Source organism: Chiloscyllium punctatum, chromosome 1, assembly GCF_047496795.1.
Source record: "Chiloscyllium punctatum isolate Juve2018m chromosome 1, sChiPun1.3, whole genome shotgun sequence".
Classification (NCBI taxonomy): domain Eukaryota; kingdom Metazoa; phylum Chordata; class Chondrichthyes; order Orectolobiformes; family Hemiscylliidae; genus Chiloscyllium; species Chiloscyllium punctatum.
The window spans coordinates 68,601,036-68,624,749 of NC_092739.1; the positions used below are offsets into that span (position 1 = coordinate 68,601,036).

The 23,714-nt window shown below is 36.8% G+C and overlaps 2 protein-coding genes across 10 annotated transcripts in view; one reads left to right on the plus strand and one right to left on the minus strand.

The window, feature by feature from the left end:
• Nucleotides 1-6,512, plus strand: part of LOC140476030 (putative methyltransferase NSUN7) — a 173,555-nt gene extending 167,043 nt beyond the window's left edge. For all 3 annotated transcript variants that reach the window (XM_072567962.1, XM_072567970.1, XM_072567979.1), the window contains one exon: nucleotides 2,169-6,512. In XM_072567962.1, coding sequence (XP_072424063.1) covers nucleotides 2,169-2,804 — 636 coding nt within the window. In that variant the 3' untranslated portion in view covers nucleotides 2,805-6,512. The remainder of the gene's footprint in view (nucleotides 1-2,168) is intronic.
• Nucleotides 6,513-13,536: 7,024 nt separating this feature from the next.
• LOC140475997 (amyloid beta precursor protein binding family B member 2-like) overlaps nucleotides 13,537-23,714 on the minus strand; it is a 268,491-nt gene continuing 258,313 nt past the window's right edge. For 5 of the 7 annotated variants that reach the window (XM_072567917.1, XM_072567903.1, XM_072567929.1 and 2 more), the window contains 5 exons: nucleotides 21,523-21,610; nucleotides 20,137-20,220; nucleotides 19,127-19,242; nucleotides 18,537-18,716; nucleotides 13,537-17,908 (listed from right to left, as the gene is read on the minus strand). In XM_072567917.1, coding sequence (XP_072424018.1) covers nucleotides 17,741-17,908; nucleotides 18,537-18,716; nucleotides 19,127-19,242; nucleotides 20,137-20,220; nucleotides 21,523-21,610 — 636 coding nt within the window. In that variant the 3' untranslated portion in view covers nucleotides 13,537-17,740. The remainder of the gene's footprint in view (nucleotides 17,909-18,536; nucleotides 18,717-19,126; nucleotides 19,243-20,136; nucleotides 20,221-21,522; nucleotides 21,611-23,714) is intronic. The other 2 variants (XM_072567920.1, XM_072567911.1) reach the window with 1 other exon arrangement.

Sequence of the window (23,714 nt, forward strand, 5' to 3'; positions counted from 1 at the left end):
TCTACACCACAAAGATTGTAGTGGTTAAGACAGCATTTGAGGTAAAGATGAAGAAAATTGTTTTCTCTGAGCGTTATTAGACTTTGGTGGAATTCTTTCCTCAGACAGCAAGAGGCTGAGTCATTGAATACATTCAAAGCTCACTGACACAGATTTTTGTTCAACAAAGAAGTCAAAGGTTATATGAGGCAGGCAAGAAACTAGAGTTAAGGCTACAATCAGCTCAGCCATGATTTTATAAAATGGCAGAACAGTCTCAATGTGTTAAGTGGTGTACTGCTATCTCTTACGATCAGATTAATGGGAGAAAGTTATCAGAGTCGAGAGTGTGATGCTGGAAAAGCACAGCAGGTCAGGCAGCATCCGAGGAGCAGGAGAATCGACGTTTTGGGCATAAGCCTTTCATCAGGAATACGCTTATTCCTGATGAAGGGCTTCTACTTGAAACCTCGATTCTCCTGCTCCTCGGATGCTGCCTGACCTGCTGTGCTTTTCCAGCACCACGCACTTGACTCTGATCTCCAGCATCTGCATTCCTCACTTTCTCCTAAGAGAAAGTTATCAGCCTACCTTGTGCTGGTGTTGTAATTAAAACACAAGCACTGCACTCCAGTCTCTCAAAGTTTTATAACTGTGGTGAATAAAGCGAGCCATTGATTGTAGCACTTAAATGTTAAATGTCTTCATAATCAGTCAGGTATAGTAAAGATTCAGGTTAGAGCAAGAAAGGGAGAACAGAAAATCTGCTGACGTGCTGAATGCATCATTTTGTAGGTCAGGTTCTTTTTTTAAAAATTAATTTGGGGGAACAGGTGCTTTGGAAAAGTATGTAAGTTTTTTTTGTGTTGGTGAAAAGACTTATTTATATATTTATAATATTTGTTTATGGGCTGTGGGCATTGCTAGCACAGTTAGCATTGATTGCTCATCCCTAATTGTCTGTGAGAATGTGGTGTGAGTACCTTCTTGCGCTGCTGCAGTCCATGTGTGTAGGTACACCCACAATGCTGCTGGAACGCGAAGGGAGTTCCAGGATTTGAACCTGAAACAGAAAGAATAGTGATGTAGTTCTGTGTCAGGATGGTGTGTCAGTTGCAGGTTGTACTGTTCCCATGGGTCCACTATTCTTCTGAGTGGTAGTTTGCAATTTGGAAGCTGTTGTTGAAAGAGCCTTCCTGACTTGCTACATTGTATTTTGTGCATGGTGTACCCTGCTGCCACCTTGCACCAAAAGTGATGATGGAATGAATGCTGGATGAGGTGCCATTCAAGCAGGGTTGCTTTGTTCTCAATGGTGGTGTGCTACTTCGGTGTTGTTGAAGGCTCACTAATCCAGGTGAGTAAAGAGTAGTTCACCACATTCCTGACTTGTGCCTTAGGGGTTAGGCCTTGAGGAGTCAGGAGGTTAATCACTCACAGCAAAACTCCAAGCCTCCATTCTTGTGGCCACTGTATTTATATGGCCAGTCCAGTTAAAATTCAGTTCTAACATTCAAGATGTTAATGATGGGAGATTCAGCCATGGTAATTCTGCTGTTGGAGATGGTCATTGCCCAGCATTTAAGTGGTGCAAGTGTTACTTGCTACTTGTCAGCCTGAACTCGAACATTGTCCAGATCTTGCTGCACATGAATGTGGACTTTTTCACTAAGATGTTATAAATGGTACAGAACATTCTACAATCATCAATGGATATCCCCACTTGGACCTTACGATGGAGGGAAAGTAATTGATGAAACAACTGAAGATTTATGATCTTAGGAACTCTTACAATGATGTCCTGGAGCTGAGATTTTTAGCATCCAACAATTATGATTTTCTGTTGTACTAGGTATGACTCTAATCAGTGAGCACTTTGTTCTTGGGATATAATTAAATACTGTAGGCCACATTTATTGTTCATTTCTAATTGTCGAAGATGAGTATGGATCTTCTCATTAAACCTCCCTGTAGTGCTTAGCTTGATGGTGCTCTTACCATACTGTTGGGTAGGAATTCCAGTTTTTGACAAAGAACAGGGGTTTTATGTCCGAATGATTTAGATAGCTTAGATTTTTAATTGCTGCATTTTTGAAAAAACATCCAGGCCATTGTGTTTGTTTATGAAAATTGCCAGCAACTAATTTTATCAATAGGATTCTGACTTGTGTAATTTTCTTAATTTAAAGCGAGATCCATCAGGAGCGGTGTCTGTAAAGGATGTATTGGCTCGAGCTGCTGCAAAGGGACTATTGGATGGAGTTGAGACACCCAGAGTTCGGAAAAAGGAAGAAAAACGAAAGAAAAACAAAGTCTTTACACCAAAAATGGGATCTTTCAGTGGAGCCCAGTCGAGGATAACTGAATTTTTAAATGAACAGAAATCAGTTACAGTTAACGGAACCTCCACAGCCTCCCAGCAATTGTCTAGAAGTGAGGCCAGTACTACTGGGTCAAGCATCAAATTAACTCAACGTGTGCCTATTCCTACCTTACCCAACCGAGTAAAGAGAAATATTAGCAATGCTTCTTCAGTGGGAAGGCTTGCTAGTCGGAAAGGAAGTTCAACTGGAACAAAACAAGAGTTGAAGTTGGTTTTAAAGCCAGTAGAGATGTTGCTTCCTCCAGTTACAATACGATACCTCAATTCAAATGGGGTTCAAAACCATGCTTACAATCAACCCTACCTCTTCCAGTATCATGGATTAACTAGTCAACCCGCTTTCCCTTATTCACGTAATGCATTTGTGACTTCATTAGGTGTGAAAAAACAAAGAGACACAGGTATGTCTATTTCACGCAGGCAATCACGCCCTTGGGTGTAAGGTAAAAGAATGAACTGTAAAAAGTACTTTAAAATTTTAATTGAATCTTTAATGCATACATTGATGTTTTATATAATTTTAAAATAGTTTGAAGAATCTTGTAGTGTCTGTGAACTCATTGCTGGATAAGTAACAATTTGTGATTTAGCTTATGATAATAAAAAAAGGTAAAATTTACAGTCAATAATCTTAAAAATGTAAGCATACATACTTAGTCATTCACTAGACATGTTTTCTAACAACAGACGTGCCTGAACAATTACATGAGTATTGTCACCAGCTAAAATGCAGTTAAATTCCATCCCAGTAAGTAGCTTCTGTCGAGGCAATTTCAGCAGCACGGGTTCATTCTCATTCCATCAGTTAACTTCATGAAATGAAGCTGTGTCCTATATATTATGGTAGATGGTCAAGTCAGTCAGAAAAACCACATTGAGTCTATTCTATCAAACCAATTAAGTCAAAGCCACATAACTGGTCCTTTCTGGATCATTCTGGGCCACTTTGTTTTAAAAACTGAAGAACCAAATATAGGGATAGTATGTAATCATAATTGTTCTCAACCATAATGAAAAAGGCAAAAATAACTAGTTATAGACCTATGTGCTATACAAAACTAAAATATTAAAAACAGAAATATCTTGTTTAGGTATTTTCTATCTTTCAGAGCGACATTCATTTCACCCCAAAACAAAACAGAATTAGCCACTCTTATGAGGAAATTTTAATCCAGAAGAGAGGGTCTATGTACTGTCTTTATTCAGTAAATATTACTCACTACACCATGAGAGGAGTGATGGCCTTAGTTTGTTTTAAACTTAGACTATTTGAGTTCCACACATTAGAGCCTCAAAGATTAAAGCATCCTAAAACATCCTGTATATTGTAGTTCCCCTCAATATGTGTGGAACAAAGTAGTACGTAATATTATTGGCTTTCCAAGTAAAGATGGTCCTGCCTATTTAGTTAATCTTTGACAATGAGTAGCTGCTTTGACATTTATTTTGAATCCAATTGGGCCCACCATGTGCAGGGAAAGTTGAAGAATAGGAGAGCTGCTGCTACCACAGTATCTTATTCTCCTTTGGCTTTAAGGTCTGGGAAATGGTAATGGGGACAAACAAAAGATAACAACAGATATTGTTGCATCAAAGGAAAAGTATCTGCATAAATGCAATTGGCATGATCAAGGTTTTTAGTGATTTTAAGGAGTCCTGTTTGTGCATTTAAAATGGAAGACACGCAATTCTATATAAAGTAGTACAGAAGAATATTTTAGGTATAGTATATTTATATTAAAAAGACTCTACACTAAGATCAGGTTTATTCTTTGAGCAAAGTATTAGCATTTGATCACATTCAACCAAATAATATCCGTTACCTTTTGTGGTGTCTATATGCTAGTCATTTGAGGTCTGTCTTTATTTGCTATATTAATACCTATCACCCTCCCCAGCATATTTCCTGAAAAATATCCTTAATTTCCCAACTGAGAGTGCCAAATGGAGATGCACACCAGTAAGTAGACATCTGGAGATGATTCTGTGAAATCAAATAAAATATTGGACGCAACCTCTCATATCAAACATCCTGCCTCACTTTTGAGCCTTAATAACCACACTTATTTGCTCAGGGTGAACAGGGCATTTCCTGAATCCTCTGAAACCATTCAAAACTAAAGCTATTGACCTCCTCTCCAACTCCACTTTCAATTCAGAAGTTGACCATTTTTAGAGGCTAATTATTTTCTTTATACAATTGACAATATCAATGAGATGTCATTGACCAGAAATATTTTGCTTCATTTCATTGCCAGTTCATAGTCCATAAACTTGCTCTTAGGTTCTCTAGTCAACCTTTCAATGTCTGTCTCCAAATTAATGTGCATCTATTTAGACAGTCATTGGACTACCATGTCAATACATTTTCATTATTCCTTTAGCCTAAAAGCCAACTTCCAAAGTCTTTATCCTGCATTTAACCACCTTTTCAATTTTTCTTTTGTACCAATGTTTAGATAACAAATGATCCATTTTATTTGGGATTGACTTAATCATCTACAGTTATTTATTTCCTCGTTCCTATTGTTTAATGCTCTTATTATCAAACTATATTATATCTCCTTTACTGTAACCACTCCATTCTTTTGTTGAATCAGTTCCAAGATAAAATAGTTACTAGTAATAAAATCAAATGAAGTATTAATGAAATGAGTGATATTTAATCTTTTTAATCCAAGTTTAAAAAATAGAAGTACACATCAGTTTTGAAAGAAATTAAGATGTCAAGACTTTAAGTTGGCATGTGCGAAATAAATGGTTAGGTCGTAATAAGGTTGTAGGAGGAAATAACAGAAGTTAGTGTTTGGAGATGGTGTATTTTATTTCGTGGGATTCTGGCTGAATTTAAGAGTATGAACATTTACAATTTAGCTTATTGGGTTGGCTAATCTATAATAGTATTTAGAATACAGCCTCATTGAGAATGTTGCTGAATTGTTGCTTAAATTGTCATAATTGTATGCAAATGTATTCAAATTATTGGAGTAAAACACATATACCAATTACATATACATGTTTAATTGCTCTTCAGAGTTTTATTATTGCTGATATTTGACTGAAATATTTACCAGTCAAATTACTGTATAAATGGGTCATTAATAGTTTAAACAGCGTTACATTATCCCTGAATTATGGATCAATGTGGAGCTTGTGGTGGATACAAGAATACAGAAACAGAAAAGCAACATTGCCAGTACTGTTCATGATAGGAAAAATATTCAAAAATTGCAGAGGAGAAACTGCTATTATTTACTTTGAACGTAGAGATTTTTATATAAATGGCATGTGAAATATCATTAAAAGTAAATTGGTCTTTCAATCTTCATCTAATTACATTCAGTAATATGTATCACTAGAGGACAACATTGTATATAAAACTCAATGAGCATATTCTTAGTGCATTGAAATGGGGAGATATCTTAGGGAACTTTTAAATTAAAATGGTTGAAAATCTTTTGTTCAAATTTGTGAAGTTTTCAGTACAGTATGACAGTATGCACCATGACAGATCTATTTTACCCTAAGTATAAAGCAGCATTCTATTTTCCCCAATAGTTGCATTTTTAGCACTTGTGTCAATTTTGCTCTGGGACAAAGTAGTTATTTTGTTAGCTGCTGTAGTTTTAAGAGCACTGTATGCATACACAAATCCGCCTTTCCTAGCACTTCCGGCACAATCACCTGTCCTCGGTATTGTATGAATGAGGAACCAAAAAAGGTGGCAACTTTTCAGTCCCAAAGCATTTGTGTAATGTCAAATGTTCAGAGCTCATATTTCATTAATACTCAAGTTATGGTCCCTGACCCCTGTGAATATACTTTTGTGGCCATGTTTTATTTTGTTAAAAATAATTTATTACAATAAGGCTGTTATCCTGTCATATCACTGTGCCCGTGCAATGTCAATTCTATTTTCAACCCCCTTACAATGATGTATAGAAAGTATTATAATGAAGTTATGATATTCTGATGAGTAAGCTTGTTCCTTTAAATGTACAGAAAAGTATAAACTACACTTGGTGCCATTTATGCAGCACACACAATGAATACAATTCTGCCTGTAATCTCCAATTAGTATGCTGCACATTCATTATTAGTCTTATACCTTTAACAGATTTGCACTTTATATATATTCTTTGTAAATGAAACACTGTACACAATTAAATTGTAACAAATTTACCCTCCTTTGTAGTTTTTATTTCTTTAAACTTTTAACAAAACGCGGTTCAGTAGTAAATTGAGAAACCATAAATGGATTCTGCATCACAATACATGATATTAGTCAGTATTTGACAATGCTTTTCAACTTCAAATTCAATAAATGAAATTTATAAATTATAGGTATAAAAGTCGTTCCTGGAAGCATGAAGAAGCAAGAATTGAAGCAACAATGTGCTGTATGTGCAGCAAAAAGGACTTGAAGGCAGGATGTTCTCTGTGCTCATTAAAAAGATTTGAAGCCATGATTTTCTGTGTTCCATCAAATATTTCCAATTGCTAAGCATATACACTTGTCTGTAGAGACTGAAAACAGATTTGGTTGAACAGCACCTACTTTCCCAATGAAATTAATGGACATCTTGAACTCGTCAGTTTTTTTTTGTATTAAAGCTCCAAATGGATGCATTGGCCGTGGAAAGAACTGAAGAGAGGAGCAGTAGCATTGGGAGTTAGGAGAAGGGTTACCACTTCCAACTAACATCTATTTCAGGAAGAATACAGAAAGGTTCTTTGCATGAAAAACTCACTTCCATGCACCTTCATCTCTAACCTGTAGGAAGCACACTGGGAATTTATACTCTGATCAACTGATTATTAGTTTGTTGATTGGAAAATTACAGACTACACTTATTTGATTCTATACAATAAACACCTTGCAAATGCTGCTTCCTGTTCCATACAGATGGCTTTCAATACATTAAATAAATTTTAGCAAATCCAAAAAACCCTCAAATTAACAATTTACTTTAAAGCAACTGTGATGTCCTGATGAGAGCACGCACCTCTTGGATTGGCTGAGTCATGAAGGAGCCATCAATTTTTCCCATCTGTATTTATGAATTATTCTCATGCCAGTTAATGATTTCAAAAGGACAGTTTTTGTTAGGTGTTTTCCTGTTTTTTTTTGTTCTGATTGCAGTGTCAGCTGGAATTATTAAACAGTTTAAAACCAGAAGTGAATCTTGTAACTTATTGATTTACTTTAACCATTGGGAGTTAGGAGAACCTTAACCATTGGCCAATATGATGTCGATGAGCCTGTTTCAGGCAGGTAAAGATACTATCCCTAAAGAGACCTTACAGAAATGGTCAGTAAAAGCCCTACTTCCAAGGTATTCAGTTCCATTCCTTCTTGAAATATAGCTGTAAGTGTGGCACCAAGCTGGAGAAGAGTCATAGAATCCCAACAGTGTGGAAACAGGCCAATTAGCACAATAAGTCCACATCAACCCTCTGAAGAGTAACCCATCCAGAACCATTCCCCTACCCTATTACAGTACATTTACCCCTGACTAATTCACCTAACCTACACATCCCTGAACACTATGGGCAATTTAGCAGGGCCAATTCACCTAACGTGCATATCTTTGGATTGTGGGAGGAAAGCCACACAGACACAGGGAGAATGTGTAAACTTCACACGGACAGTTGCCCGGGGCTGGAATCGAACCTAGGTCCCTGGTGCTGTAAGGCAGCAGTGCTAACTAACTACTGAGCCACCCGAAAGTCAGGGGAGATGTATGTGCCCACAAATATTTCTGGGGGAGTTTGTACACAGTAGCAAAACTCTGGATTCCGATCTTGTCCCAACACCTGTGGATGCACTTGAAAAAACTTCTGTGTAATAATCAGGCATAGGAACCGTCCTAATCTTTCCTTAAGACTTGCAGCACTCCCAACTGTAATCCAGCTAACTCACGAAACATTATCTGAGTCATCTTGACCACAACAGGCACTGCTGAAATCAATAACCTTGGTGGATTTTGGGCAGAAATTGGATTTGGTGAGATTGGATGGGCAGGGAAAATCTTGCATAAACCAGTGGAACTTGTCAGTCTTGCTCCTAAGTAACTCCAATATACTATACAGACATTAAAATTCATGAGATTTAAAGGTACATGGGATTCATGGCTCAGTGGCTGCATGGGTAAAAAATTGACTAAGGAACAAAAAGTTGGGAGTAGTTGTGAATTGTTGCATTTTAGAACTGGATATGGGTGTGAAAGGTTAGTGAGTCAGTGTGCTGGTATTCCCTTGTGGCCATATTGGGACCACTATTTTAATTGCATATTAATGGCATGGATTTGAACAGCAAATAATTTTAAAGTTTGTAGATGTTGCAAAACTATAAAGTTCAGTAAAAATGAGAAAGGTATTAAACAGACTTCAGGAGAACATATGCTGCTGAAATGGGGAGGGGAGTGGAAGATGACATTTAATGCAGAGACGGTGAAATTATTCATTTTGTTAGGGAGACAAAGGAGAGGCAATACAACTATATATTTTTCTAGGCATGCAGAGAGACTTTCAGGTGTATGAATGTAAGTTTTGAAAATGGTAGTACAATTTATAAAGCTGTTAAAAAGACATGTTGTTGGCTTTATAAATAGTGACAGTTGACAGTACAAAACAAAAAAAAATGATAGACTTTTACAAAACATTGGTAGGAAACACTGGGGAGATTGGAATTATTTACTTTAAAAAGAGTAGTTAAAGGGATATTTCATTGAGTTGTTGATAAAAAATTGTGATGGAGTGAAAAATGAATAAGTAGAAAAATTGTTACTCATGGTGGAAATGTCAGTAAGGTAAGATGTAAGACACAAGAACCAGAAAAAAAACAGAAGGAAAACAAAAGAACCTTGGAAAGTTATGAAATGGAATGCATTGCCAAAAGGATCATGGAAGCATGTACAATAATACTTTTTCACAAAAAATTGGAAAAGTATTTGGAGAAAACCTTGCATTACCACAGTGAAAGAGTAGGACACACCTTTTCTCTTTATTCTCCATGGGATGTCAGCATTGATGACACAAGGCTAGAATTTGCTGGCTATCCCTAATTGTCTTTGAACTGAGTTGCTTGCTTAGCCATTTCAGAGGACAATTGAGAGTGCATTATTATGAATTTATTGTCACTTGTAAAGGTTCCCGCCCCCAAAGGGCATCAGTGAATCAGCACTGGTTGATTGTTTCATGGTCACTATTAATAAGAATAGGTTTTAATTCCAGATTTTAAAAAAAAAGTTTAAATTCTTCCTCCGCATGATGTGAACCTCTGCGTGCTAGAATAATAGCCTGGGTCTCTTTGTTACTTATCCAATGACATTACATAGGAGCAGAAGTAGATCGTTCATCCTCTTCAGCCTGCTCTGCTTTTCAATGAGATCACAACCGATCAGTTTGTTTTTCGAAGTCCCTATGCCGTCTATACCTGGTAACCTTAGATTTTTGTTAGACAAGGGATTCATCGACTAGTGCTTTAGAAATATATAATGAATCATCTACATTGCTTTCGGAGGTAGAGAATTCCAAACTCTCTCAATGCTGAGGGAAGAAAAACCTCTCCTAAGAAAAACCTAAGAGTGAAGCTTACTATTAAAACGTTGCCCCCTATTTCTGAACTGACCCACAAGAGGAAACATCCTTTCCATGTATACTTTGTCAAAATCTCTTTTGGATTTTATACTGAATTCAAATCACCTCTCAATCTTCTAAACTTGTGGAAACAGGCCCAACCTGTCCAACCTACCCTGATCAGACAACCTATTCATTCCAGATGTCAAATTGGCAAACTTCCTCTGAACTCCCTCCTTTGTATTTGCTTGCTTCTTTGAATGGGAAAACCATAACTGCACGTTGCATTCAAGATTGGACCTCACTGCATATGAAGACTCAGGCCTTAGAATACCTCTGCACCACAGAATTCTGTAGTCATTCTCCATTTAAATATTACTGTGCTTTTTCACTCTTCCTGCGAAACTGAACTTCATATTTTCCTATTTTATACCATCTCTCTGACTTTTGCCCAATCGAACTATTTATATTTATTTGTAATCTCCTTATACTTTTGTTACAACATATTTTCCTACCGGTTTTTGGTGCCATCTGCAAATTTTGCTACTATACCTTCGCTCCCCTCATCTAATTTAATCCTGTAACTCCACCCATTACATCCTGCCAATCAAAACTCATTTATGCATGTATTCTGTAAGCCAGCCAATCTTCTCTCCATTGTATTGCGATAGCCTGCACTATCAGCATTTATCTTTCATAACAACCTTTGATGTGTAACCTTATCAAATGCCTTCTGGAAATAAAAGTACAGTAAGTCTATAGACTTTCCATTATCCCAAACACGTTACTCCTTCAAAAAACTCCAATACAGAGGAACCTCGATTATCCGGCATTCAATTATCGGAATATCGGATTATCCGGCAAGATCGCAAGGTCCCGATGCTTGGCTAAACTACGTTATCCTGGAATTCGATTAACCTGGAATTCAATTACCTGGAATTCGATTAACCGAATGAAGTACTCCCTGCACATATCCTTCAGTTAGTCGAGGTTCCTCTGTTAATCATGATTTTGATGAAACTAAGCTGACCCTGATTACCTTGAAGTGCATAGCTGTAAACCCATTAATGATCAATTTGAATAGTGTCCCCATGACAGACACCCAGCCTACTCAACTGTTTCCTGCCCTCTTCCTTCTTGGACTGAGGGGTTATAGCAACTACTTTTTAGTCCAATGGAACATTTTCTGAATCTAAGGAAGTTTGAAAAATTAACACCCAATGCACCTATTACCTGATTGGAAAGTTCTTTTAAGGCGCTTGAATGAAATCCATCTGGACCTGGAGACTTGTTAGTCTGCAGCTCCAAGAGTTTGCTTAGTACCATTTTCATGATTGACAGAAACAAACTATTTACTTAGTTCATCCATTTTTAAAAAAAATCATGAATTAGTAACTATTCTCACTCTCAAGAGGATGAATTGTAAATTTACTTTTCCTTTTTAAACACTTATAGAAACACTTACTAGTCTCCCCTCATACTCTTAATTTCTTCCTCCTTATTAACCTTTTAGATATTCTTTGTCATTTTTTCTATTCTGAATCAATCATCTGATCTACCATTCACAGTTTGCCTCAATATTAATGCTTTTCCCCAACTTCTTTAGTGAGCCATATATATTGGGTCTTCCCTTAAATATTTTGTAAAGTAGGAATATTCTTAACAAGCATTCTGAAATATCTTCATAAATGTCTGCCACTGAATTGCTACTGGTCTTTGTTAGTTCACATCAGCTTTCATGCTCACATATTGCCCTTACTTCTGTTTAAAATACAAGTCTGAGGTCCAACCTGCACACTCTCAAAGCGAATGTCAAATTCAAAAATATGCTACCCAGTGGTGCCATTACGCAGTAATCATTTAAATCCTGTCATATTGCACAATACCAAGTCGAATATAACGCTCTCTAAGCATTTTATGAAATTCCCATCAAGGCTACCAATGTCAATCTCATTTTTTCAGTTTACTGGTAGATTAAAGTCACCCATAATTATTGCTGCCCCTATCACCACAACTTAATATTTCTTCTTGCATACTTTGTTCCATATTGGGGCTAGTTAGGTAGCCTGTAGATCACTCCTGCTAGTGACTATTCCACCCTCAACTCCACCCAAAACAATTCTACCCTAACGAGGATCATTTCTAACTATTACACAAATGGTATCCTTGACTAACAATGTCACACCTCTTTCTCTGCCTAGGTTCATATTCTTCTCGAATGTCAAACACAACTCCGTGTTCAGAACTCAATCTGTGCTATCCTGCAGCCATGTCTCTATGGCTTACAATACTTATTTCAGTGTGAGCTATCATTTGTATTTTCAATCAATCTAGGTCCATCTGACAGCCTGTCACAGAGAGGTGCCTTTCTTCCCTTCTCCTCTAGGTGATGCTGATTGCTTGCTTCAAGTGCCCTGACCTCACTCACACCTTGTACAATCTTTGCAAAAGTATGACTCTTTAACAAGCAGATTGGACTCAGTGGCCTGCACCTGTGTGGAATACCAGATACCCTTTTTTCAACATTAAAGATTTTTTTTCTTCCTTGCCACAATAGGTAATATCCATCCAGGTAGATGATCTGTTTACAGCAATTTACAAATTGTTGCTCTAAAAACACCTAATAAAGATGTACAAGAACAGACTGAATTACCATTTCCTAGGTGCATATTGATAATGGAGGATGTGACATTCACTTATGTAGCAGTGTAAACAATTCACTGGTGAGTCATGATAGTCTTTTGTAAAGTTAGCAGATAAGAATTGAGTAGGCCTTCATTAAACAGGTGTTTGGGATGAACAAGACTTTAATGGGGGTCAGTGTATTGAGTACATGGGGTGGCAGGTCATGTTGTGGCCACACTGGACATTAGTAAGGACACTTGGAATACTGCATGCAATTCTGGTCTCCCTGTTTTAGGAAGGATGTTGTGAAACTTGAAAGGGTTCAGAAAAGATTTAGAGACCTTGAAAGGGTTCAGAAAAGGATGTTGCCAGGGTATTGGAGGGTTTGAGCTATAGCGAGAGGCTGAATAGGCCAGGGCTATTTTCCCTGCAGCATTGGAGGCTGAGGAGTGACCTTATAGAGGTTTATAAAATCATGAGGGGCATGGACAGAGTAACTAGACAAGGTCATTTCCCTGGGAAGGGGGGATGGTAGTGTCACTACTTCTGAGCCAGGTGGTTTGGGCACAAGTCCCACCTGCTCCAGAGGTGTAATATAAGCATATAACAGGTTATTTTATAAAAAGAAAATGAATCCTCAAACACCTCTATTTTATTGATACTAAAATGTTTTTGAATGTCAGTTTTGGAATGACCTATAGTTTATTTTTGAAATGTAAACAGGCTTAAGGAAGTAAATAACACGTATATCATTCTTTAAAATGGACATCATCTAAGCGGCAAATGGTGGTAGATTTAATTTTTTCCATAAGTTATGTTTGGCTCCATGTGCGGATTACAGTTTGTGCTGCAGACCAAGAGTGGAAGGAGATAGTCCCTGAAAGACATGCAAATAACAAAAAGTGCCTTTAACTGTCAATATGTGAACATTTTGTTTTGTGTGCTCAGTAGCAAAATCAGAGGCAGAATTAAATATACTGGTTATGCAGTTTATTCTCACAATGGATTACATTTACAAGTGTAAAATCAGTGGGAAGCAGAAGAGAACAGTTACTGTACTGTAAATCAGCTGCTTAATGGCCCACTGGACAGCTCTAACATAGATCGTTTTCCATAGCAATAAGTGTACATAATTATGAGGATTAAAATAAAAAGATAAAATATCAGAGGCCTCAGTGGTTGCTGAGCTACACAGCTCAGGATTTTAACAATGCAACATACTCAATTTAAGATGAAACAGTTTAGAGGTCTGTTGATATCAAAGATAAATCTGTAGTTTCAACAGAGGTCATATCAACCACATAGTAACTGTTGGAATGTAGAATGCCAGTCACTTTTAACAAGGAGTTCCAAATGAAGAGTAAGAAAAATTTACGTTGCACTTGCTGTGTCTACCATGATGTGCATTAACAGTGCACTACACAGCACCAAGTCAATTCAATGGGTTTTCACCACACTTTTGAGTTTTTAAGAACAGGTTATCTAATGATCTGCAAATGGATTGAACATCCTGCTCTGCCAATGAAATGCCCTCGATTTGTTTATTAAGGCAAGACCGTCAATTCTCCTTCTAAGTGCAACAGAAAATGAGAAGTCCAAGCAGCAATGGTTTTAAATGTGTCTCGGCTTGTATGTACAGCAACTGTTTGATCTTAGAAAACCAGACCCAGGTAGGTTGTGAGTCTATAATTTTAAGACAATTGCTACTACTGACCACAGTGCAACTGCAAGAGGAATACTTTGAACTCTGTGGTCCAAGACTGATCCCTGGCAATCTGCTAAGTGACATAAATAAAACTATCAAATATGTGTTTCAAAACACTGATTCAATTTAAGAATGCACGGCCAATCATATATTTTGACCATGAGGCAAAATTGGCCACCTTGACTCGAGCAAGACCTGCTTCTGGGGAGACAAGACTGGACACAAGAACTAATTCTGTGTCCCACTCTTGCTGAAGTAGTGTTTCTGGTGAGGGGTAAGAATTGGTGAAATGATCCTTATATTGTTGATATTAATATATACATGAATTTGCCTCATGAGCAAGGTTTTCAAATGCAAACAGTTTAGTTCTTGTGGTGCAGTGGTAGTGTCCCTAGCTCTGGACCAGGATATCTTGTTTCAAGTCACACCTACTTCAGAGGTGTGTAATTAACATCTTTAAGCAGATTGACTAAAATTATCTGCAAAGGCCAAGTTGATGAAAGAAACTTAGCTCCTGCAGAAGACATTCAAGGGAGACAGCCACAGCTACATCTCCCATTATTTACCTGGTTTCAATGAGAATGTTTAAATGTGTGACAGGTATAAACACCAGAATATTGAACATCAGTTAATGTACATACAGCTGGAATTATTTTTAAAGCTGCAAGGTTCCTACACAAAAAACCCTCCCCATCCCTGTTCTCCTCCCCCCCCCCCACAAAAAAATCAAACAGTTGATAGTTTCTTCATGTAATTAAAACAACAAATAAAGGGGTATTGTTGGGAAGCACAAAAGGATATATCAATGACAGCCCATCTGGTAAACTCCTGACACTCCAATATCCCCAATTATCATCAACAAAATCAGTTTGAAACTGGCTTTGTTCCTGTATCACAACAGTACTTTGGCTCATTGTAAGGAGAGAATAAGAACAATGAATGTTTAATTACCTTCATGTCAGTCTACAGTATTTAGAAATTAATTAGCTACAATGTGAGAACTGACAGTAGAACATAAAACAACTCAATTGAGATATTTCAATATAAAATATAATAAATAAAATAAAAAATATTTTCATTAATTTGCCTTTTTTTAAAGTTTACTTGCTGATTGCTTAAAATAGCTATATGGCATGCACAGCAGTGACACAGCAATTTGTCTAGAAAGCCACTGCTTATAATGGATGCATAGATAACATTCATAATCTAGTTACAACTAGCTTGTGTACTCATTAAAAAAATAAAAATAAGTACTGATATTCTTCTACAAGTCTTGCATTTATAGCAACAAAAACAACTGGTTTAAATAATAGGTTGTTTTAACAAACTGACAAAAACTCCTCCAAAAACATACCATTTGGTCAAATCCAGCCTGATTTTCTTTTCATCACAGATCTGGTTTTGCTGCATTGTGCATTAGTTATAAATATTTTGTAAAAGCACTGCACACATGTTTGTGACCTTGATGTAACACACAATGTGCCTCTATTTGCAAATAATGCACAGTTTCAATTTGTATATCTGCAGCTTGAAAACCTTATAATTAAAACAATTACCACTGGACCTGTGACACCACTTTCTTCCCAAGTAGAATTTTAAAACAGGAGTTCACAATATGATTTTTTTTCTAAACCTATGGAGAACACTGAAATATTTACATTGTGTTCAAATGCAATATGAAACTAGAGAAAGTAAACATTAAAATGAACTGATTTTGAAGCCAAACAAAACCTTTTGGTGCAGTTAAAACAGGAAGTGAGACTGGGATTTCTTGGAAAGCATGACAAAAACCCTACTAATACCTGCTGCCAGCCTGAAAGGAACATGATTGTAAAGTGGTATTTGTATTATCCTTTCGGGTTCATTCTCCTGGTCGATTATTTATTGTGTATATTTTCACTCACAATTTTAAGAAATTTCAACTCTGCCCCCGCCCAACCCCCACTCCATTGCTGATGCCTCTGAATTCCACATTAGCAATACTTGAATATTCTTCATAAACTGGATATGATATTATCCATAGCTGTCAGCTCAGCTGAGATCTATCTGCTCTGATTCATCTCACACACCTCTAGTTCACCAGTTGAATGATGATAGAAATATATCGCTTTCTTTGTCCTGTATTTTTTTAAAACCTCATTTATCTTTAGACCTGAACTCAAACCTTTCTCCATTTGACATTAAAAAATGCTAATAGAAATTTGAACTAGCAATTTGGTGACAATACTTACATTACAATTGACTGTTATTTAAGAAATTAAACTGACTTTGCTTCGATAAGCAAATACCTCAAATGTTTATGTTGAACTTTTGAAAGATTTAGCAGGATATTTATTAGGGCAGTTGACACACAGGCTTTCCAATTTGCCTTATTCTAGGAGCTGAATGCTCTAAAAAGGATTTAATTCAGAATTCTATTAAGATATTTTGTACATGCCTTCTTCTTTCACTCCATCATCTTAAAGCTGAAGAAAACTACTGACATCTTTATTACCCAGTACAGCTAGGCAAAAACAAACATTGTATTTAACACAAATAGCCAACAGTCTGACAAGTTGAAATACTCCCAGGTATTCTTGGCATATTTCCAAATTACACTGCATAAAGCAATGATGCAGATTTCATCAATAAATGGCCCAAGCAGCAAAGAATATTTTCTACAAATGGCTTCTGATTATTAAAACTGTGAAGTTTTAAGTGATTAAAAGCTGATACAGTAACTAAAGATTAATTAGTAAACCTTTTCTGTTTTCTAAAAAAATATTCATAGGACATAATAAACTTTTATGGCTTATGGCTAAATATTGTTCTATGTTACAGGGAAAATGTACAGCTTGTGGCTAGGACAATGATTATGAAATGAGCTTATGAAAGCTGACAAAACGGGTGAGCTGCACACCTCTATGTTTCAACATTAGTTTAAGTTGTTTTAATTGGTACTTCCTTCATTGACAGCAAACAGCAGAGCAACAAGGGATAATTTTTGACCACCTTATAAGTCAGGACACAGGATCACACAACTGCAATGGCCAAAAGGATACCACTGACTGAAAGGAACAGTTCTATTATAGTCTAAACACCACTATGATACACCAGTGTTAGTGACAGAATAAGTGCACTAGTAAATACTTCTGGTGTAAGGTTGATTGTGAGAATTCCAGCCTGAATGACAATGAGATAAACTGCTTGGGCATCGTTTAATCCAGGGTGTACAGAAATTCCAGATACCTTCCACTGGTTAGTGAATTCAAACGTTGATAGCAGAAAGTTATTCATGCGCCTCCCAAAATGTCATGATGAGGAATGAGACAACATGCTCGTCTTACATTAATTTTAACATGAAACAATATATGTTGAAGACAAGAGGATCAGCATATACAACTTGAAGGCTCAACATCTGCATGGATCATGTTGTGTTCTCTCAGTTATTTCTAGACTAACGTCTAAAGGGATCTTTTCAATCCTCTTCATGGTGATTCAGATACTGGTCGCTTTTGTTTTAAAGTGTCAATGAGAGACAAAACTCCACGTTTTACACTGGTTGTGACACGTCTTGTCACAGAGTCTGTTGGAGGACCAGAAGAGCACATCCTTGGAGGAGGAGGTCTGGCTACTAAACATTTCTGGTACCGAAGCTAAAAAACAAAAAGCATTAAATACAATTAGTTGTAATTTTCTTAAGATAATCAACCAGAAAATATGGAGGATTAAGTATAGACATTTCGCAACTGTTAAAATAATTTATTTGAAAATAGTTCAAATTGCTTTGTTAACCATTTCAATTTAAAATTGAAGATCTAACAAAAACTAAAATAGGATATAGAATTACATGCAAAAATAGTGAAGTTGTAGTACATTAGAGCTTAGCTGTGATGCAATATGCAGCTGAAACAAACTGAGCTGCAAAGTCAAATACAGAAAATGTCAAAGATGAAGTGTTGGTCATACTGTGATATTTACAAAGCAAGACAAAAAGCCTCATTTAAAGGTAATTCTGGCATGTGGCTACTGTCTATGATGCAAAGAAAAAAAAAGCTGAATTTATTTCAGCAATCTCAACAAAGCATGAGCGAAGAAGTCTTAGTCTTGCATGAAACACTATAGTATGACTGGTGAATTGTGTGACATACTTGAGGTATCATAAGAAACTCCTTACTTTTCAATTTTCACAAATGTACTAGCTGACTTAAAGCACATTGCAACTTTGACATATGTTTTTTCATAAGTAGGCATATTGTTAAAAACTAAAAAAAAGCTACACACCATACATGCAGCCTGCACAGCCTCTGATACATTCCCTGCATTTGGTTCACACCAGAAGACATGACACTCAAAACGTTGATTTCCGGTGTCCATAATAAAAGCAAATGTATGGATGTCTTTCCCCACTCCGATAAACGATAGGAAACGAACACGGCATTCCAACAAAACCTCATCTTCATCCTGCTCCGGGTGGATAAAGAATAATAATAGAAATAGTTGTCATATAGAAGATGAAAATCAGCTTTTTCTCCCTGTATCAATTTTTGTTAGAGAGAAACATTTTAGCAATACATAAAATTAAAATTTGAACAAAACAGTTCAGTGCCACTGACTTTAATCACCAATAAATGAATGAGATATAAATTGAAAATTATTAAGCCACTCCAAAACCCTTCAATTATCTTACAAAAGTTTGAGGGAAAATCTCTTTTTTGATAGAAGCAGGATAACTTTAGCACCAATAATTTATATGAATTATTGTACTTAACGCTATTTAAATGTATCTCAACAAAACTAAACTCAACAAACACTCATAGAACATTGTTAGAGTATGGTCGAATTCAAACCACACAGAGATCTCCATGACTCACCTTCTGCCTTATTACTGTCACAGTGGCATCAGCAACATTCATAATAACAGATATCCAGTCCTCCTTGTTAGTTGTGGTCAGCAAACTCTCAATTGCTCCATTCAGTATTTCTATACCTATCAATCATAGCAGAAAACTGTAAGGTAAGTCAATATTCTTTCATAAAAGGTGCTGGTATTTCCTTGGAACTGGGCTAAGAGTGGTGTCAGTCGAACAGAATGTACAGGGTTACAGCAAAAATTTTTAATTGCAAAATGTAGGCAAGAGCTTCCCTCATATCCTGCCAAATTCAACCGCAGAATATTTTATACATTTTTCAGCAAATTCTCTGCCAGTCTGACTGATTGGATGGTCATCAGGCAAGATAGACAAGATTCAGATGTGTTGGGGTACATCAGACATCAAACGGGGCACATATAGGGTTAAACAGAGATTGTGGGAATGCCTTTTTTTAAAAAAAAAGATTTTTAATCATTTGATCAAAATCAGATTTGGTAACAGAGAGGGAGGAAGGGAGTTATCCTGTAAATGCCCCACAGTTTGGGAGGTAGTGGTTCTGTGAACACCCCATGGCCTCCAAGATATTAAAGTTAGAAACTGACATAAAAGTGAAGGTAAGCAAGCTTACATTAAACCATTTTCTCGAGTGCAATTGGTTCCCATTCTCTGCCCCTACCTCCATTTAACCATGAAGTTAGTACTCTCAGCTTGATTTTGAAAATTTCACCATTTTAATTTTCTTAACTGGCCCCAGGCAACATATTTTACTTCTACCATTTTTAGTCTTGTTTTTAAAAATAGCATTATTTCAATTACATTATATTTGTACCTATTTCTAAATACCATGTATGTGCAAATATTATAAAGAGTACAAAAAACCTCTAATTCTTTAAAATAAAACAACATATTAGCATCTGCATTAAAAATGATGCCTACTTATACTTTTGTCCTGATTTTATTTGGAAAAAAAGCAACAATAGCTCTAATATTTTTAATCCATGATACTTTACCTAATGGTTTGGCCACAGGCAACATACCAAGGTACTGAACGTGAAACTTCTGTACCAGTTCTGTCTTTGGTGTTGGAAAATCTACTACAGAGCACAAACAAGTTTAGGCACAACAAATTATATTTTCTACTATATGCATGCCATTTTTACATTTGTACAATTTACAGGCACCAGAGTTTATCTGCTTGAATATTTATTAACTTAAAAATCCTCCCCATTATTAATAAAAAAGTTACTGAAGTCTTTCCAGACCATAGAGCTGCTCTTTCTTTAGAGCGAGATGATTGGTGGTGGATTAATGTGAGGGTCATCATGTGATGGGCAAGGGGAAAGGTCAAGAAGGAGAGTCCTTCATGGTAACTCAGCCAGTACACAAATTGAACCCACAGTGTTGGTCTTACTCTGCATTGCAAAGCAGCTGTCCAGCCAACTGAGCTATTATTAAACCCTTTCATTATTAAGCTAAACAAGCAGCCCAAAACTCTGACTTCAAACTGAAATAAATAAACATTTAAATTCTCAAAACCCAAAGTGTTGGACCACTGTAATCCTGAATTACATTTTTCACAGGATTATAAAAATTTTAAAAATCCAGTATCTATAAAGCACTCACATTACGGAATTGCCCCCAATTACACAGGAGATATCTTAATCTGCATAAATGGAGGTAACACTAATACTCCTATACTGTGAACGTAATTGCAAATGTCATTAATTGCATCATATTGTTTATTTGTTTATATTTGTTTATATTTATGGATACAGATTAATTATTTTCTTAAATCCACAAACAGTCCGACTATATTCTCAGCAACTTCGATTACAATTCATGTCAAAATGCTTTAACTTGGTGTTTGTTCTCCTTATTTTCAGGGTCAGCTCTTGACACTTTCTACTTTGTCACTTACACAATTAAGAATTACAAATAGTTATTGAAAAAAAGGAAAATGCAAGCCACTCATAACCTCAGGAAATTCCAAAGTGCTTTATAGCCAAAGAAATTCTTCTGAAGTCATCATGTGGGAACCCTGGGTGCCAATTTGCATGCAGCAAGATCTTATAAACAGCAATAACAGAAATGATCAGGTAATCTCTTTTGTGCTGTTGATTGAGGGACAAGTATTTGCCAAGAGATTAGGGATAACCTCACCTCTGCTCTGTGAAATAATACTGAATTGTTGGGAAGGGCAGAAGGAGCATATTTTTACTGCTATTTATGACAGTTACTGTCTAGGACTCCCTCAGCACTACGTAAAACAGTCAATCAGATTACATGTTCAAATCACTGGAGTGAATTCACACCTTTCTGAATTAGAGATCATTGCACTACCATTAAACATGGCTAAAAACACTGAAATGGACAGTTTGTTCAGAAGAAAATGTTACCTTGTAGAGGAACGTCAAGGTTCATATTGACTCGTTCCTGAGAGATACTGCAAGCCACAGCTTTGGCGTTCCTTCGTTCTGCCATTATCTGCAGAAACAAAAACCATTAGTTATCATCTGAAGTATTAGTTACCAACAGCTCAGTAGAAGGAGTTAAAGGGAACAAACATGGGACAAACATAATATATATATAAATGGCTTGACAGGGCCAGTAATGGTGCCACAGCCAGTGTAGGATTAGTTTCAAATAAATGCATTGCTCCAATTTTAAAAATACACAGCTAATTTTACAATGTACAGCAAGGTCCCACACAGTAACAGGATAAATTATTAGATAATCTATTGTGTGTAGTCTTTGAATAGCACCATGCAAAATGTAATTTCCACTCGTTAGACTTATTTAACATGTATGAAACATGACACTTATTATCTTGCTCTTCCAGCACTTTCCAGGTTTACTCACTATTCCAATATCATCTCTGAATGCGAGGATAATCCTCTTTCCAATTTTTCTCTATTGCAAAATGTCTTCATAATGTCTCCTTCCCCTATATATCCAAGCTTTGTCATAGAGTCATAGAGATGTACAGCATGGAAACAGACCCTTCGGTCCAACCCTTCTATGCCGAACAGATATCCCAACCCAATCTAGTCCCACCTGCCAGCACCCGGCCCATATCCCTCCAAACCCTTCCTATTTATAAACCCATCCAAGTGCCTCTTAAATGTTGCAATTGTACCAGCCTCCACCACATCATCTGGCAGCTCATTCCATACACGTACCACCCTCTGCGTGAAAAAGTTGCCCCTTAGGTCTCTTTGTCACCAAGACCAAGACCATCTGCCAGTTTTCCCCTCGCCCAGCCAGTCACTCATTTTGGAAATGGTCTCTGCCCTAGCTCTGAACTTGATTTTCTTCTCTCGAGTCTCTCTTTTCTCCTTCACTCCCCATCTGAACTCATTTCTTACATGAGATCCACCTCCTGGTCTCCCAATCCTATTCCTAACAAACTGATCATTCAACTTCCCTTCTTTCCATATTAGATGATATTTTAGTGGCTCTTTACCTCTGGATATTATTCCTCCCTGTGTCAGATTTTCCATCTTCTGTTCAAAAACCAACCCTTGATCCCACCATTTTTGTAAACTACTTCCAACACCAATCTCCCTTTCCTCCACAAGGATCTTGAGGCTGGTATGACTTAAAGACCATGAGACCATAAAATGTAGGAACATGTATAGGCCATTCAGCCCATTGAGTCTGCTCGATTATTCAATGAGATAGTGGCTGCTCTGATAATCCTCAACTTCACTTTTCTGCCTTTTCCAATAACCTTTGATTTTCTTACTCTTTAACTATCTCTCTTAGCCCCGAATGTAATTAATGACCCAGTCTCAACAGCCCTCTGCAGCTAAAAAAAGTCCACAGATTTACTACCTTCTCAGGAAAGAAATTCTTCCTCATCTATCTTAAAAGTGTCCCCTGAGAGTATGCCTTCTGATTCTATACTGTCCCCAAGGGAAACAACCTCTCCACATCTACCCTGGCAAGACCCCGAAGAATCTTGTGTGTTTCAATCCAGTTGCCTCTCATTCTTTTCTATTACAATGAGTATAGATCCAAGGCATTGACCATCCTGACTCGGAAATATGTCACCGTTCCTTCACTGTAACTGGAATTCCTGAAACTCTCTTCTCTCGGGGCATTGTGGGTGCCTCTACACCAAATGCAGTGCAGCCGTTTGAAAAAAGCAGCTCACCACCACTTTTAGGGCATTTAAGCTTGGACAATAAATACTGTCTCTGCCAGTGATGCTCACATCTCATGAATGAATAAAAAAATTTGATCTAAACAATGTTTGGATTACTAGTAATAAATGACTGCTAATTGGAAAATTATCCAAATTTAATTTCTAGTACATTTAGCAAGTCAAATTTGGGATTTCTATTGAGCTGCCCATTTGATCTCATTCACTGTAATTTATGTAATCCAGGTGCAAAAATACTTTCTGCTTTGGGCACAGTTGACAGTAAGCCACTCAATTTGACAAGTATGTCTCTCTTTCTCGCCTGAGTTTCTGCTCAGTTTGGACATATCACCTAACTCCAAATCTGCCCTGAATCACTGTAATGGAAAAAAAGTTTTCAATGTAATTTTGCTTTAATAATATTCCTTGATACATTTAGGAATG